Source organism: Pimephales promelas, chromosome 10, assembly GCF_988280905.1.
Source record: "Pimephales promelas chromosome 10, fPimPro1.hap1.1, whole genome shotgun sequence".
Lineage (NCBI taxonomy): Eukaryota > Metazoa > Chordata > Actinopteri > Cypriniformes > Leuciscidae > Pimephales > Pimephales promelas.
Window position 1 is genome coordinate 20,882,238 of NC_142778.1, and position 16,879 is coordinate 20,899,116.

General features: G+C 35.4%; 1 protein-coding gene across 2 annotated transcripts in view; it reads left to right on the forward strand.

Moving 5' to 3' along the window:
- The window catches only part of glg1b (golgi glycoprotein 1b), a 51,752-nt gene that overhangs the window by 4,953 nt on the left and 29,920 nt on the right, over positions 1 to 16,879 (forward strand). For both annotated transcript variants that reach the window (XM_089135453.1, XM_039654487.2), the window contains exons 2-7: positions 9,912 to 9,941; positions 11,329 to 11,415; positions 12,503 to 12,718; positions 14,605 to 14,808; positions 15,037 to 15,108; positions 15,387 to 15,573. In XM_089135453.1, coding sequence (XP_088991579.1) covers positions 9,912 to 9,941; positions 11,329 to 11,415; positions 12,503 to 12,718; positions 14,605 to 14,808; positions 15,037 to 15,108; positions 15,387 to 15,573 — 796 coding nt within the window. The remainder of the gene's footprint in view (positions 1 to 9,911; positions 9,942 to 11,328; positions 11,416 to 12,502; positions 12,719 to 14,604; positions 14,809 to 15,036; positions 15,109 to 15,386; positions 15,574 to 16,879) is intronic.

A 16,879-nucleotide genomic window follows, 5' to 3' on the forward strand; every position in this document is an offset into this window, starting at 1 on the left:
ACAAAGAAAAAAAACATGTTTTATAGGAAAATTATCCCATTTTTGTGACCATTATGATTTATTCATAAGGTTGTTGCATTAAATGACATTGTCTTCTTGTCAATTAAAATGTTTCCCCTCTCTCATGCTTCTGGACATTACGTATTTCATTATTTTCAATGATGATTATTGCAAGATTCTTATTAGTGTAAAAGGCAATATAACTAATGTAATTTCAAATATTTTACTTTGTTTCATTGGGATTTTTGCAATATTATAATAAGATTTGTGTGGATGCGAAAAATAATGCAAAATGTTAATAATGGTTTTAAAAGTAGCCTTAATTTTCATTTCAAGGAAATATGATTTAGAAATGTTCTTGACAGGTTTCGTAAGTTTCACTTTTTAATTGGTGAGGGTCAGTGTTAAATAATTGCTTTCATTTTGACTAATGGTGCAGAAATCCTGTAATGGCTTGAACGAAAGGCTTGAAAGGCAAGTCTCTGACTGCTTTTGTCAGAGGAAAAGCTATCAGATATAGTTTTGACTGTCAGTAAATGTGTTGCAGTCACAAAAATGGGCTAGCAGGACTGCAATCATGTGGTTGTTCTTCAGCTGTTCTTTTTTCGTTTGTCTGCTTCGGTCAAAGGCATGATGTTTTTGACCTCTCAGCTGATGTTAGGCCAATTTTTGTTGCTTTTTTTTTGATGACAGACAGTGGACCAATTTTTTAAAATTGCCAGCCAATATTTGTCTTGCCTGGTAAGGACAAAACAGAGGTTACTGCTAGTCTCTACTGTAGCTTTGATCCATTAATACAGTCTCGAAACATTATTAAAATAGAAGCCATGGGCCTTTTTTCAGGGGTTTGAACTTTTTCTTAGTCTTATGTGAATCTGATTATTCATTGTGACTTCTAATTCTTTGAAGAATGTTGTCACCTAAAAATAAACATCCTGGAGGCTGGTTCCATCTTGTTAGCTTTGCCACATAAAAGATTTAGAACGAATGGCAATGAGGAAAGTCTGTTGTTTACCTCTGTAGTGTCAGAACAGGTGTAAAGCTTGTAGCACTCAGGTTATTATTATTATTCATGTCTTCTAACAATATGATGAAGTGTACGTCCGTGCAGTACGAGTATGACAGACAATCAATTTATTTATGTATGTCATTGATTGACTAATAAAGCTTCAAAAAAGGTGTTTTTCAAAACTGATGTAATGCATATTTTTGGTTAAAACAAGTTTCAATTGTATAACATTTCAAAATAATTTGTTACTTTTTATGTCAGGCTGTTAAACCATTTAACCAAACCAAATATGGTTTAACCATTTTTTACCATTTGTATATGAAAGGTTTCAAACCAAAAATGATGGCATAGTAGTATTACTTTTTTTTTTATTTTGTATTATTAAGACTCCATTTTAACTAGTTTTCTTTGTCAGTCGTGTTGTGATCATTGCACAAGCCCTTAAGTGGTTATGCTACAACATATAATATTAAACATGACCACTGATCCCTCCGTGCTTCTCCTGTGACACTCCCACAGTCTGTATAGATTTACAAAAACAGTTTCAGATAGTGACGCTTCATTAATAGGCTCAAAGTTAAGGATTAGACCAAGTTCAGCACAAGTTAAGCTCAAATTACATTATTGATGGCTTAATGTTTATAACCGCAAACATTTAAATGGTTACTTCTCTTTAAAAAAAATATGGAACATGATGGAAAATTAATATACTCCGTTTTACAGGCTGATCTCATGAAGTAGCATGTGTATGACACGCCAATTCGTATTTCCATTTTTGGCGTGCTATCAAGACGCATGATCGCCTTTCAGCGTGTTTATGAACGCCGTTGACTTAACGTTATATAAATATATGACTTACCTCAACCCCGTCCCTAAACCTAACCGTCACTGGGGTTAATGGCATTTATGACAGTTCCCTTACCATCCTAGGTAAAAAAAAAGATATGACTTACCTCAACCCCATCCCTAAACTTAACCGTCACTGGGGTTAATGGCATTTATGACTGGAGATTTGACTGCGTGTACAGAGACGCGGAATGACGCGGACGTTAATGGCGTAGACATATACGCATACACGCGGATACACGCGGATAGCTCAAAATGCGTAGAGATAACACGCCACCTGGCGTATATATTTACGCAAAAGTCATGATGTGATGTTGCCGTTTTAATAGTATAGCCACAAGATCTTAGACGATCATAAATCGACATTTCAATTGCAAGTGCAGGAGGTAAGAATGTGCTGGTGCTACAGTAGCAGAGCGTTTGGGTTTCTCTGAAGGGAGAGATTTCAAGGCTGGTGTCATAGTCACTCATCTGTGCATGAAAGAGGTGAGCGAGTGCTTAATGCGCTCTGCCGCAAGCAAATCCCTGACTGGGTGAAACTTCACCTTTTTATCATGTCTCAACCTGACTGAAGCTGCACTTGTTGAAGTTGGTTCATCCATGGCTTCTTTCGTCTCCTCTTTTATTACTTCTGACAAACCCTGAACCCAGTAGAGGGGCTGTTCGTGTCACAGCAAAGAGATTTATGTCCCCAACAACTGATTTATTTTACCAGCAGTATAGCAGAAATTATAATTCTATAAACCTTTTTAGAAAATAATGACGTGAATATTTTAGGTGAGCATGCTCGAGAGATCAGTTTACCATCCATCCTGTCAGATTCAGTCGCAACAAGAAGTGAACAGTAGTAGAGGTTAATCATGAAATTGTTCATTATAATCTAACTGAACCCAAACCATGCCCTTAAATTGCTTAATTGTCACTGCATTTACATTAAGCCCTGCAGAGGTATTTTTTCAAACCCATTGGTCAGTAGTTTTCTCCATTTATGTTGCTTCAGAAACGCCTATTTTATGAAAGACTATGTTTTTCAACATATTTTCAGCTTATACCTGTATGTGAAGCAAACATAGACTCAGGTCTGAAATGCCACTTGTTTTGATTGTTTGTTTTTAACTCAAAATGAAAATGCACTGGCATGTTTTAAGACACTTAATGAAATAAACAATTTATTAACCAAGGAAAATTTAAATAAATGAAATTCAAATAAATGCTTTTTTTCTTTCTTTTTTTTTTGTTTACTTTTGAACGTCATCAACAAAGCCCAAATAATGTATCACGGTTTTCATAAAATTCACAATAATATACAGCACGACTGTTTTCAACATTGATTAATAATCAAATGTTTCTTGAGCAGCAAGTGAGCATATTAGAATGATTTCTGAAGGATCATGTGAGAATGAAAAGACTGGTGTAATGGTGCTGAAAATTCAGATCTGCATCACAAGAATAAATTACACTTTAAATAAAAAAACTTACAAAAATATTTTACAGTGCTACTGTTTTTTAATGAATAAATGCAGCCTTTGTGAGCAAAAGAGACGCATAAATGACAGATCTTACTGTCTCAACTTTTGTTTGGTAGTGTGATGATGCCTTATTTTTTGGGTGTAACTTAAATGATTTTCCTTCTAAAGTAGTGAGATAATGTTTAACTTGGCTGATTATTTGCTTAGAAGGATGTTTGGGAAAAGACTATGTCCCTCCCTATTGTAAAACATTTCTCTTCCCTTTTAATTATTCTTCAGAGTATAGTAGTTTAGTAAAGTATAGTAGTTGTTGCAGGACTATAAGACTTAGGCCTATAGTCCTGCAACAAAACTACTATATTTTCATACTAAGGAATTGTTTGGCTTTTTGAAGCCTGTTTTTTTTTTTTTTGAGCAGAATTTCATCTTGGACCGGGTTTAATTTGATTAAAAATTGATTTGGTTAAACTCAAATTGCACAAAACAATTAGTCAGACATAGGGTTGTCACTTTACCAAAATTTCCGTAGTCTGTATCAGTCAAATTTCACGGTTTCAGTTTCAAAGCAAAACTGTTGTGACTATTTTGTAGTAATATATATTTTTAATTTGACTATTTGCAAATTAAATATATGAAATGAAGTTGGTTCATTTTAATGCTTTAAATGATCATAAGTAAATATGTTAAAACATTAACACGTAGCCTTTAAATATTGTTCAGTTAAACATTGCATTTAAAAAAAATTAAATGATGAGAATGGAAAAACAAAGAAACAGGTAACAGAACAAGTGGCAGGTCTTACACTTTAATGCACTTCTCAGGATCTTTCCCTCATTTTCCCCTCACTCCCGAAACTTTGCAGTGTGTAAAAAATAAAGTTGCTGTCATAAATGTTAAAGTGCAATCAACTTGAATTGTTAATTAATTTCAACTTGAATTACATTAAACTGAATGAAGTTGAATCTAGTTGTCATAACTATTGATCATATAATTTCTTACAACATTTTTATTCAAATTATGCATAGGTATATCAAAAGAGCAATCAAAGAGCGCTATCTTTATAGTCAATGAGGCTGATATCACCTCGGTTCGGCTGAAGCGAAAGCTCACTGGCTAAGTGAAAACTCCCGTTATAATAAACAAATCTGTCTTTATACCACGTATATATATACTCTGCTGTAGAGCAAATTTGAATTAACTTACACCTCTAATTGGCTATTGCAGTTATGCACTTGACAAGCATGTCTGTAATTGGCTACAATGCTAAACGCTGTAAAAACAAGTTGTAAATCTAAACCTTTAAAGCTCTTCACAGAGTGCTCACACAAATATTCACTGGAGAGTTTGAAAGTAGTGCCTATCAGCGGGTACCGGATTGACCCGGCACTTGATACTACCGTTCCTGCAAAAAGACTGGTACCGGTGTGTTTTTAAAGTATTGACTTCGTACAGAAGGACAGATAAATATGACAACCCCAGTCAGACAAGTTAATAAAGAACTAGAGTGTTGGTTGTTATTATTAACCAGACTTTGGTTGTTATTTTTCTTTTCTTTCTTTTGAAAGTTGTAGGAAAGCTCTTATTGGGTCATAACCAACCAACACTCATCGTTGATAAAAAAATCAAAATAAGATGGATGGCCAACTATTAGCAGAAATAATTGGGGAGCTTTAAAATGGTACATTTGCATTCAAAGATGTCTGCAGTCTACTAGAAATTGGAATAGGAAGTGTTTGTCAGCCTAGACTTCAGTTATTATTCAACCCACATTGCCTTATGTGGATTATGGAGAAAATGGCCCAGTGGTCTATAATATTTCCTTCTGCTTTTTAATGAATCAGACTGACTTACAGTTTTGAAGGTATTCATTGCATAGAGACCATTGACATTTCAACTGTTCCACCCACTCGACCACCTCTCATTGCTATGTGATCCAAAACACGTGTCTTGTTATCCTGTTAGATCACAGGATACATGATGAACCAAATTAATTGAAAAAGAAAAAGTCACTGAAGATTGATGTCACTGATAAAAACGTGATTTTACTGTAGTTCGAACAAGTCAATCCCTGCAGACTTTTGCGAACCCTTTGAACCAAATCATCCAAATTCAAGCTTTATCACATTATTACAGGAAAGCAAGCAAATTTGTAATCTCCCAGAATCAATAGATGATCCATGTATGTCTTGGCCGCCCTGTAATCACAGAGCCCTGACATACAGATAGAAATATCCAGTTCTGGCTCCCGACGAGAAACTGGATGATTGATCTGGGTGTGGTTACTGAGCTCAGATATCGGTCTGTTCCTATTTAGGGCCTGTTATGTGGTTGTGCTGCAATATCGCCCTTCATTAACGTTGACGATGGATCTGTTTAGTTGTTTTATGACACTAATGGTACTGGTTTTATCAGCAGTTAGTTAAGTGCAATGAGGATTCAGTACACATGCTGCTTTATTTTTACTGTAAGAATGTCACAAAAACATGACCTCTGTCTGTCTCTATCTCTCTATCTGTCTGTCCTATAAAGGCCGATCAGATGGCACAAAACTCGCAAGACATTTTTTTTTCTGTGTGCTGCTAAAATTGCTTCTCTACATTTAACGGGCTGGCAGTTCTAATAGGTGTCTGAAAAGGACAGTAAATTTGCAATGTCTTTGCAATGACAGCAAGAAACTAGGGTTGTGATGTTTTAGTGCATATCTTTCCTTCACGGCGGTGCTCTTTCTTTCATCCCTAAAAGCCCAAACTTAACGTCAAAATCAGCTAGATTGGTGATTGACGTAAATTACTAGCCTGGCTCTGCCCTCCTACATACTTGCACTCAATTTTCATTTTCCGTCAGTGCTATGTCTAGAATTGTGCTGTATTCTTTGGTTTTCTCCTGTCAATGTTTTACCGGGCCAATCAGCAAACAAAGGGATTGGCTGTGAACGATGATGTTGGTGTCGTGTGCTAGTTTGAGTAGTCATACGTCACCAAACGTTAGCGATTCGTTATGGCAGATCCAATAGTTTTAAACTGAGGACCCGCCTGCAAGGAAGTTAATGCTTGTCAATGGAGCCATGCCAGACTCTGGTGCGTCCAGGCTAAATTGCAGGCTATTGTTGCTAAACTGCAGGATGTGCTCGACAATAACAAGAGTTATTAAAGCGCCAAAGAGATACCATCCCCCAAGCAACTTTTTTCCAAACTAGAGTGGAACATGGACAGGCAAAGTGAACTTTGAGTTTCAGGTTTGCGCCTAAATGGATAAAGACACACAGAAATATTTAAAAATGCCCTGTTTGGTGAGTATTTGCTTAATACTCTCGGTTATGTTTTAAAGAGCTCCTATCATAGCATTTGAAATGTTCTTATTTTTGTTTTGGGAGTTCCCAAAAACAGTTTAACGTGCATGCAAGGATAAAAAACACTATTTGTCTTATAATATGCATTTATTTTTACCTGATTGCTAAACGACTCGCAAATGATTCATTCGACGATTCATTTTTCCAAACACGTCCTTTGAGTGACTCGAATCTGCACCGATTGGTCAAATGACCCAGTCAGTTGTTATTGGTAAACCGTAGGCAGAGATTGTGGGAAATGGAACGCCCATCACCCTTAATGGATTATAGCTTGTCAAGTGTTGAAAATTGTATACAGTGTATGAAAAAACGTGTCAGAAAAAGTGCACTTTCCACACAGTCCCTTACTCCCGTCTCCGTCAAGAGCAAGCTTTCCCGGCGAAACTCACATTACAGCAGCTTTTGAGGGGCAGTGCTTATTATATAGAGGGAAGTCATATTTGGCTAAGTCGTTTAGGAGGTAATTGCCATTTTTCAGTGAATGTCTGGGAATATCAAAAACAAAACTAACTTTACCCCGCTTAGAAGCTGTGGGAGTGTACACAACACGCACAACAAAATATAACTATATTGTGCATGCTACACAAAACATAACAGCAAACATTATTCATAATACTTACAGATTGTGATTCGGAGGTGGATGAAGCTGATCCATATAAACTAGATACTGAGCCCTCCTTCAGGAACAACCGGCTTGCGAATCCACATTTGATTCATTTATGTTTTTGAATGATTTGTCATTAAAATGATGAACACAAGGTTCGGGCTATACTGTTGTGGTATCGTTGCAAATATGAACTCTAACCACTGATTCTTCACATGCTTGTCCCTGGTAAATGAAAACAAAGTGGCTGAACGATCTTTGCATTGTAGAACACAGCGTCTTCTCGACATGATGCTATTCAGCTGAAGTTTTTGAATGTGTTCTAGACTTCAAGTTTACACTTCCATCTGCTCGCGCAATAACTGGGCACGGTCAATATGCCAATGTTTCGTATCTACATCGCTACAAAACAGCTAGTGACTCGTTTCAAAAACAATTCATTTCATAGACTCCGAGTCGACTCTCACTTTTGAAAGACAATAACTTTATATATGGTGCACTTTCAGATACAAAAATCCATGATAGGGGCTCTTTAAGTGAACATAAAGTGTTGGGAAATAAATCGCATGTGTAACAGTATAATGGATCCGTGCATTCGGTTTTAAAGTGACAGCAACCTAATATTACTGCTGCCATCTGTGTCAATGTTAATCAAGCTAGAAAAGACAAAGAGAAAATCACTCATTTCTCTTTAGTAGATTTAATATGATTAATCTATATTTAATTTATACAGTGAAGTCTAGACTATGCAGTGTTGTTTCACATTTTATTACTTTCTGTTGATAAAGACTCTTCTGTTTTTTTGTTTATTGGAATGCTATATAGCTCTGTTCTTATTTACCTCTAAGGTCCTGTGTGCACCAACACGTTTTTTCATGCGCCTGGCATATTTTTACAATTGTTTTTAATGGGAGTACTGCATTTTTAAAACAGCATGAGTGTAACGAGATGCAGAGCATCTTTTCCACGCCGAAGCTCTGTTTTTTTACCGGTTGCCGAGAGTTGAAGAACATGCTTGCCAATATATAAACAGTTGTCAATTCATAAGACTTTCTCTTAATTTTTTATACATAAAATACAAGAATAGTATGTTAATATTATGTTAATAGTATGTATTAGAAATGTTAAGAATAGTATTTATTTTGGTGATTTGGTGGTTGTGATATAATTTATTATATTTTTAAAAATAAAATAATTTATAAATGTAGTTTTATATGTGTAAAAAAAAAAATATATATATATATATATAATGTATATTATTTAAAAAATAATTGGTGTGTGTGTATATATATATATATATATATATATATATATATATATATTTACACACATACACGCATTATTATTATTATTATATTATTTTTGTTGTTATTCTCTCTCTCTATATATATATGTGTGTGTATATGAATTATTCTTATTATACCTATTTTTTCGATCAACGTTATAATATACACTACATCATCTTTTGTGTCCATGCTGGCAGGTTTGTTTTGATGTCTGAGGGCAACTGACGGATGACAAATTTTTGTCATGCCATTGTTAGAGCATTGTATGTTAATGCACATTGATTTTTTCTGTTTGTTGTCGTCCCTTGACAATTGCGCTAATTGCATTTTCATGCTCTGAGTCACTCTGAAGTTGTTTACTGTGCTTGGTTAGAGACTGTGGTTATTGACAGTTAGCAGACTGTGGTCTTACCCTGCTAGAATGAGAAAAAAACAGACACACTGCTGAAATAAAGAATTTTGTTGAGGGAGGAAAACTAAAGGTTTAAGAAGCTCTTTATGTACTTTTAATTATTAAGAGGCTTTAATGTTGTTTTGTTGCATAGCTGATTTAGGCTACTGTGCGTTTCAATTACGACAGGAACGTTATCATAATTTCATATAAAAAGACCAGAACTATCCGTACTTCCATATGCTTAACGGCGTCTTTAACTGTTTAACTTTTATTTATAATGCTAATGTTGGCGTTTGAGTAAGTGTTTTTGTTTGTTTTATTGATAAAGAAAATGTGTCTTCATTGTACTCAAAGATTTGACTAAATTAAAAAAAATCTATTCTGTCTCATAAATTTGGGATTTAAATTTGAATTGTATTTAATTGATGTAATTTTATTATTATTATGCAACACTTTACAATAAGGTTTCCTTAGCATTAGTTAACTACTTAAGTTAACACGAACTAAGAATGAACAATACGTATAAAGTATTTATTAATCTAGTTAATGTTAGTTTCAACATTTACTAATACATTATTAAAACGTACAAATGTTGTATTTGTTAACATTAGTTAATGCACTGAACTAACACAAACAATTATCAACAGCTGGATTTTATTAACATATTAACAAAGACGAATAAATACTGCAACAAATGTATTGCTCATTGATAGCTCATATTCGTTAATTAACTAATGTTAACAAATGAGACCTTATTTTTTTATTATTATTAATTTTGTGTGTCTTTATTTACTGCCAGCAATATAGCTTTCCTGCCATGATTAACGATTATAATTTCCAGACCACAAAACCTCAGTATTGGAAATCATACTGAATAAATAAATAAGGAGAAGGAAATGAAGACAAAAGTAAAAGACACATTTTAAAAGAAATCTCTCCCTCTTTCTTTTACAGGACACAGACATTTCTATGGACTGCAACCATGTAAGTACTCAAAAAGCCCTGCCTTTAATAATAATTATCATCTGTGTTCTACTGTACTTCAACATGACTCATCTCTTTCACAGCTTCACACTTCTCTTATGGTGGTGTTCCTCCCTGTTTACTTGACCCCCTGTGCGCTCTCTATTCTTTCAGACATTTCTTTGTTGCTTTTCGAGAGAATGCCTCAGTAGGATTTAGAGACTAGTAAGATCAGCAAGTAATTTCAGAAGAATAATGGCCTAATCACTTTCTAATGATGACTGCAGTCCGCAATTAATTTGGTGGGGCCCCGAGAGAGGTATCTGTTTCTGATCTAAGCTTCCCTAACGTTCGTGGCTTTGATGTTCTCATTAAGACTGCGGTGCCGAGGCCTGGTCCACAAATCAGAAACGAGGAAAATTTCAGCATACACTCTAAAAAATGCTGGGTTGCTTTAACCCAACTTTGGGTCAAATATGGACTAACCCAGCCGTTGGGTTAAATTTTAACATTACATTTTTAACCCAACATTTCGGGTTTGTCCATATTTGACCCAAAATTGGGTTAAAACAACCCAGCATTTTTTAGAGTGTATGATTCAGGCCTGAGTCACCCATCTCATTATGCAACGCAAGTCTCATAGTTGAGCGGTAATTATGATAAAGACCTCATTCTGCCGTTTTGAAACATTCATCAGCACTTTTAGTTAGTGTCACTATTAATGCGCAATTATATTACTGAGAGGTTTTGAGCTTTGGTGTGCGATACAGTAACTACAAGGCCGTTTACTTCAACTGAGATCTTATTATTTGAATAGAATGTTTCTTTTTTTTCTCTCTTTAAACTAAAATCTGTTACTTTCTATTGGGCAGTTATTTTCTGCACAAACCATAAAATGAACAAAGCATTACATCTTTGTAACTGCGCTGCCAGTACAGCATTAAACTTCATGAAGCACTGACGTAAAGGAATAGTTCACCTGAAAATTAAAATTGTCATTATTTATTCACATTAATGTCACTCCAAAGCGGTATGACTGTGAAACGTCAAAGGGAGAAATTGGGAACCGAAGCCTTCAAGATTCAAAAAGGATGCAAACGCATCGTAGAAGTCACACTTTATTTCAAGTCTTCTGAAGTCACGATAGCTTTGTGTGAAAAACAAGTTTGAAATGTGCATCTTTATTTGCTGATGATCGTTCCCGCCAGTGGGTTGAAAATGTCTGATTCATGAATCATGAATGAATCGCCATTCAGACCTGTGAGTGTGAACTGAATCAAAAGATTTATTGAAAAGATCAGACTCAAGTGAATGAATTCACAAACATCACTACAACACATAAATAACATAAAAATGCATATTTGTAATTTTTCATGTTTCTAATAATGTTATCTCTCCTTTTTTCTAGCTGTTGTGGAACTACAAGCTGAACCTTACCACAGATCCGAAGTTTGAGTCCGTGGCGCTGGAAGTGTGTACGAGCACCATGTTAGAGGTCAGGTTCTGCCATTGTTTTGCTGAATCATATTACTTTTGGTCTTCATCTGTTCGATTCTTTCACCTTGAGTGTGTAATTGTATTTAATAAATCTATGCAAAATGGAGGTTTCAGAGTGAAACACGGCACTGTGTTCATTTACTGTAGTCGCCAAATGTTATGTCCAGCCTATGAAGTTATTAAAAAATGGTTAGCATTTTGCTTTGTTTGTTGCTTGGATTCAATTGTTTTATTTTGTGATAATGCAATTTCTTTGCATAATATAATAAAACCTGTAGCTTTGTTGCCTTTTTTTGCCAAAAATTGTGTCAGATAAATACATTAACCATAGTGTTTTTTTCATCTCTGATATTTAAAATATTTAAAAAAATTATAAAATATTTTCCTCATATTTTGATGGTTTAATCGAACTTACCAAATACCCCTTTGGACTTTTCTTAGTTTGTTTAATACTTAAAGTAATAATAATCACAATAAAAATCATATTTATTATTTTATAGTCATGTTGAATAAATCAAAAACAGTGGGAATATGGCCTATGAAAAAGAATTTCCTTTAATACTTTGTTCACATTATGGTTACTGAAAGAGGTTTGAGTTGGGTCTTTTAAAGAGTTTTTCCCAAATTGTTGAGCTCTAAGAGGAGGGCTCACACTCAAAATCTTCAGTCTTTTTTGTTTATTATTTTTTATTTTATTATTTATGCAGATGCACTTTCCAACAAAACCTCCCCACTAATTCTAGAATGATTTATCTGAATATAGCTATTCAAGGCTCTGGTAGAAATTCCTGAATTTTTTTCATTTTACAGTCAGAAAAACTAAATATTGCTAACTATGTCTTTTTTTTTATATGGTGTAAAGAAAATGCCATCTACATTTATAATGCAGTGTGGGTTCATGTTTGACTGCAATCTAAGCTTCCATAATGTAACTAAAATGTGTGTGTGTGTGTGTTTTGATGCACATGTGTGGTTGAATTCACAATTTAATTACCATTAGTGAAAATTCTTAATATCTGTAGCATTGATGCCTGACTGCTCCATCTCACGGATAATTAATAAAAGAGCATTAATCTGTTTCTTAGCTGAAAGAGTGTGCAGATGAGGAGCGAGGAAAAGGCTATCTGATGTCCTGCCTGGTGGACCACCGTGCTAACATCACAGAACGCCAGTGTCATCAGTACATTACCAAAATGACCACCATCGTCTTCAGCGACTATCGGCTCATATGTGGCTTTATGGATAACTGCAGAGAAGACATCAACACCCTGCAGTGCGGAAGCATCACTGTCGGAGAAAAAGTAAGCTTGCGTTCCAACAATATTGGAGAATGCTTTGACTCCTAGCCTAACCGCAAAGCTCTAGAATGTCTCTTTGGGAAACCATAGGATGTTGGCTTGGTACCAGATGGCTCTGTTATGCAGTGACTCTGCCATTCCCAAAGTGTCCGCATTCCTCCAGGCATGATTGAAACTGGGCAACCGATCACCGCACTTGCCTCTTTTCCCCGGGTGCACTCTGCTGAAATTAAAAAAGTTAACTTTAGACGTCTGCTCGTTGACTTAAAATATCCTAAAAAAGCTCAGACTGTCACACTTACAACATGGCAAGTGAGGAATGGAAATTATATTTAGCATCTTAGTGGGTGTAGAGATATTTCAATGTCTTTTTAGATCATGGGCTATGTAGTAATTATGTACTATTATAAAAGTAACTGACAGCTCCCGTTCTTTAAAGCCTTTACATTTTTTTTTTAATTTAAAGTTGCGTGCCTTAAATTCTGGCACTTAATTACGGAGTGGACGTTTGAATATCATCATCAACTCCACTCCTTGGGTGGTGTTTTTTCCCGGTTAACATTAAGAAGAAGTGTTTAGCAGCTTAAGACGGGGCCATCAATGAAATTCACTGGCCGATGATCTAAAATTGGCAACATTCTTTAGCAGATTTGTGTGTGTGTGTGTGTGTGTGTGTATATATATATATATATATATATATATATATATATATATATATATATACAGTATTTTTAATTTGATTGTATTTTTAAATTGTATACGTTTTATTTTATTTAATATCACTCACTGTCCCAGTGTAGGTATTGTTAAATAAAACTGCTAATAGTTTGAACTAAAGCTGAAATAATTATTAGAACTTAAACTTAAAAAAATTAAAAAGAAAATTAGAAATTTGCCTTGGCAAATTAAATAAAATATAGTACTTAAAGCTGCAGTCCACTGTTTTTCCTCTGTGTCGCCATCTCTGTTCGAAATCTGCTATTATTGGAATTATCAACTTTACGTGGGTTGTGCCTCGACACGGCACAGAGTGGATGAACACACTTTTTGAGGAGACTGTGTAGCTGTCAGTCACCGCACCGGGGTGGATATATACTGGCCATTCAGAATCACACATTCTACTTTTTGGAAGTATGACCAACATGATAATTTTCTTTTAATCTGAACACGTAAGTAACATCCACTTTTGTTCTAAGGGGAAAAAAGCATAGCAGTAACTCTTGTGACTCTTCTTTATGTGTACAGATGTGACGTAATGACGCAAAGACATGCTCGAATCTCCTGTGGAAATCCACCAGTATCCTTGGAATTAAAAACATTATTACAAGCTTACCGTTTCTTAAGGCAAGCAAGTAGTTTTGAACACTGGCTGGTTAGGTACTTTCTCAATTTATTTTGGATCATTTTAAACCCAGAAAAAAGTCACGGACTGCAGCTGTAAAAAAAAAGGGGGGGGGGGGGGGTTAAGGTGTCAAGCCTCAACAGTGTAATTATACAGCTGGAATTACATCCTTTTGAAAAAAAAAAAAAATATATATATATATATAAGTACAATGCAAAAACATGTATGTACATAATAAGTGTATCGTATCAAATGATTAATTTAAATGTTAGCAGTAATTTAATTTATAATCTTTGCAGTCAAGACACCTAATATAAAGTGGGAGCAAAATAATTATAATAAATTTTTCAAAGAATTTCTTCTTGTCTTTTCATCTCTTAATTAAAAGCAGAATTGCTAGTCTCTTTAGTTTTCTCTGTAAAATATCTAACTAGTTGACATTTTTCTTCCCTTCAGTTTATCCCTTCAGTCTAATATATCTGTTGTCCCAAAAATAATCGCTGTGAGTTCCAAGGCCAACTAATTTGTCTTTGTTTCTTCCTGTTAGGACCTGCATTCCCAGGGTGAGGTGATTGCATGTCTGGAGAGGGCTCTGGTCAGGGAGGCAGAGCAGCAGGATAAGGCTCATCAAATCAAGGGCGACTGTAAAAAGTCCATCATGAGAGTGGCCGAACTGTCTGCGGATGATTTCCACCTCGACCGCTACCTCTACTTCTCCTGCCGAGACGACCGGGAGCGCTTCTGTGAAAATGTACGTGTCAGCTTCTCTAAGATACCTAATTTGCATAATTGTACCGCTCACTACAAGTATACTTTTCTGGTCCAGTATCATGAAGGGGGTACGCTGACATGATTGACAGCTAGCCTGCCACTCATCTGCTATGAGTCAGAATGACAGGATAAGACCACATAGCTGCTTTGTGTAGGAGATGTGGGCCTATGTGTTGATGTGTGAACATGAAGTGTTTCTTTTTTTCAGACCCAAGTGGGAGAAGGCAGAGTGTACAAATGCCTGTTCAACCATAAATTCGAGGAAGCAATGTCAGAAAAGGTGCGGCACATCTATAGTTATGGATATTATGGGAATTAAACACATGATTATTCGATGTAAATGAAAATTGAACAAACACGTTTTTTGTTTGTTTGTTTTTTCTCAATGAGTTCAGTGCAACAGCATGTGCATTTAAATATAGCGATAGCATGTGCCTGTGTGGGAGGGTAGTTTCTGAACTGAAGTCATAGTCTAGAAGAACACACCGGAATGTTGGTGGTCAGTTTAGTGAATGTGTTTGTCCTGTCCGTGTAGTTAATAAGCGTCTCTGTCCACAGTGCAGAAACGCCCTGACAACTCGACAAAAGCTCATTGCTCAAGATTATAAAGTCAGTTACTCCCTTGCAAAGGCCTGTAAGGCTGACCTACGCAAATATCATTGTAACCCGGACACCAGCATGCCCCGCGCACGAGAGGCCAGACTCTCCTACCTCCTCCTCTGCCTGGAATCTGCTGTTCACAGAGGTCTGTTAATATACATCTGTTTACCCAGAATGTGGGTATGTTTGTAGAATACTACAATTGTACTCATGTTACTTTTTCTTTTTCTTTTTTGTGGTACCATTTTATATAAGTTTTTGTTGTATTTTTTTATTTATTTGGACAAAATAGTATCGAAATTTTATATTTAATATTAAAATAAATAATAATTACCCAGCATATTAAATCTGATTTAATTATTACACATTATAATATAAATATGAAGTAGTTAAAGGGATACTTCACTTTTTTTGGGGAAATAGGCTCATTTTACAACTCCCCCAGAGATAAACAGTTAAACAGCTTTTACCATTTTCGAAAGTATTCAGCCGATTTTTTTTTTGATATTTAGAAGAATATCAGTAACTAAAGTTTCTGGTCCCATTGACTTCCATGGTATATTTTTTTTCCTACTTTGGAAGTCAATGAGACCAGAAACTGTCTGGTTACTAATATTCTTCTAAATATCAGAAAATCGTCTCAGTACATTCGAAAACGGTAAAACCCAACTGTTTAACTCTGGGGGAGTGGTAAAATTAGCCTATTTCCAGAAAAAGTGGAGTATCCCTTTAAAGGGGGGTGGTTGATTATGATTTCACCTTAACTTTAGTTAGTGTAATGTTGCTGTATGAGCATGAACAACATCTATAAAGTTACGACGCTCAAAGTTCAAAGCAAAGGAAGATATTTGCTCTTGCTGATATATTAGTTGTTGTAGTAGAGCACATTTGTGAGTCTGCTCAAGCTGTCACATCAATCTTTTCACATACTGTATAATGCAGTATGTAACACAAATGCAATAGCATGTCACTCTTTAGGCATCTTACAACAGTTCCCACACAAGCGATTTTATAGATTATCATGACGGAATATGCTAATCAATGACTTGAAGATAGTTTATTCCACATCAGCAACACAAATTCATCAGCTAAACATTCAGAAACGTCCTGTTGCATTCTGCTCTCTCCATCATTGTCTGACTCCAGTTTAAACATAAAAGGCAGAACGGGTACTAACATTTCAGTGCTTGTCTGCGTAAGGTAATCAGAGCTACACACGCACACAAGCTCTTGAAGCTCCGCCCTCTTTCCTTGGAGCAGTAGCTCATTTGCATTTAAAGGGACACACACACACAATGACCGGTTTTGCTCACTCTCAAAAATTGACAAATTTAAAATGCTATAAAATATTTTCTGTCAGGTATTTTGAGCTAAATTTCACATACACACTCTGGGGACATCAGGGGCTTATTTTACATCTTGTAAAATGGGGCATTATACCACCCCTTTAA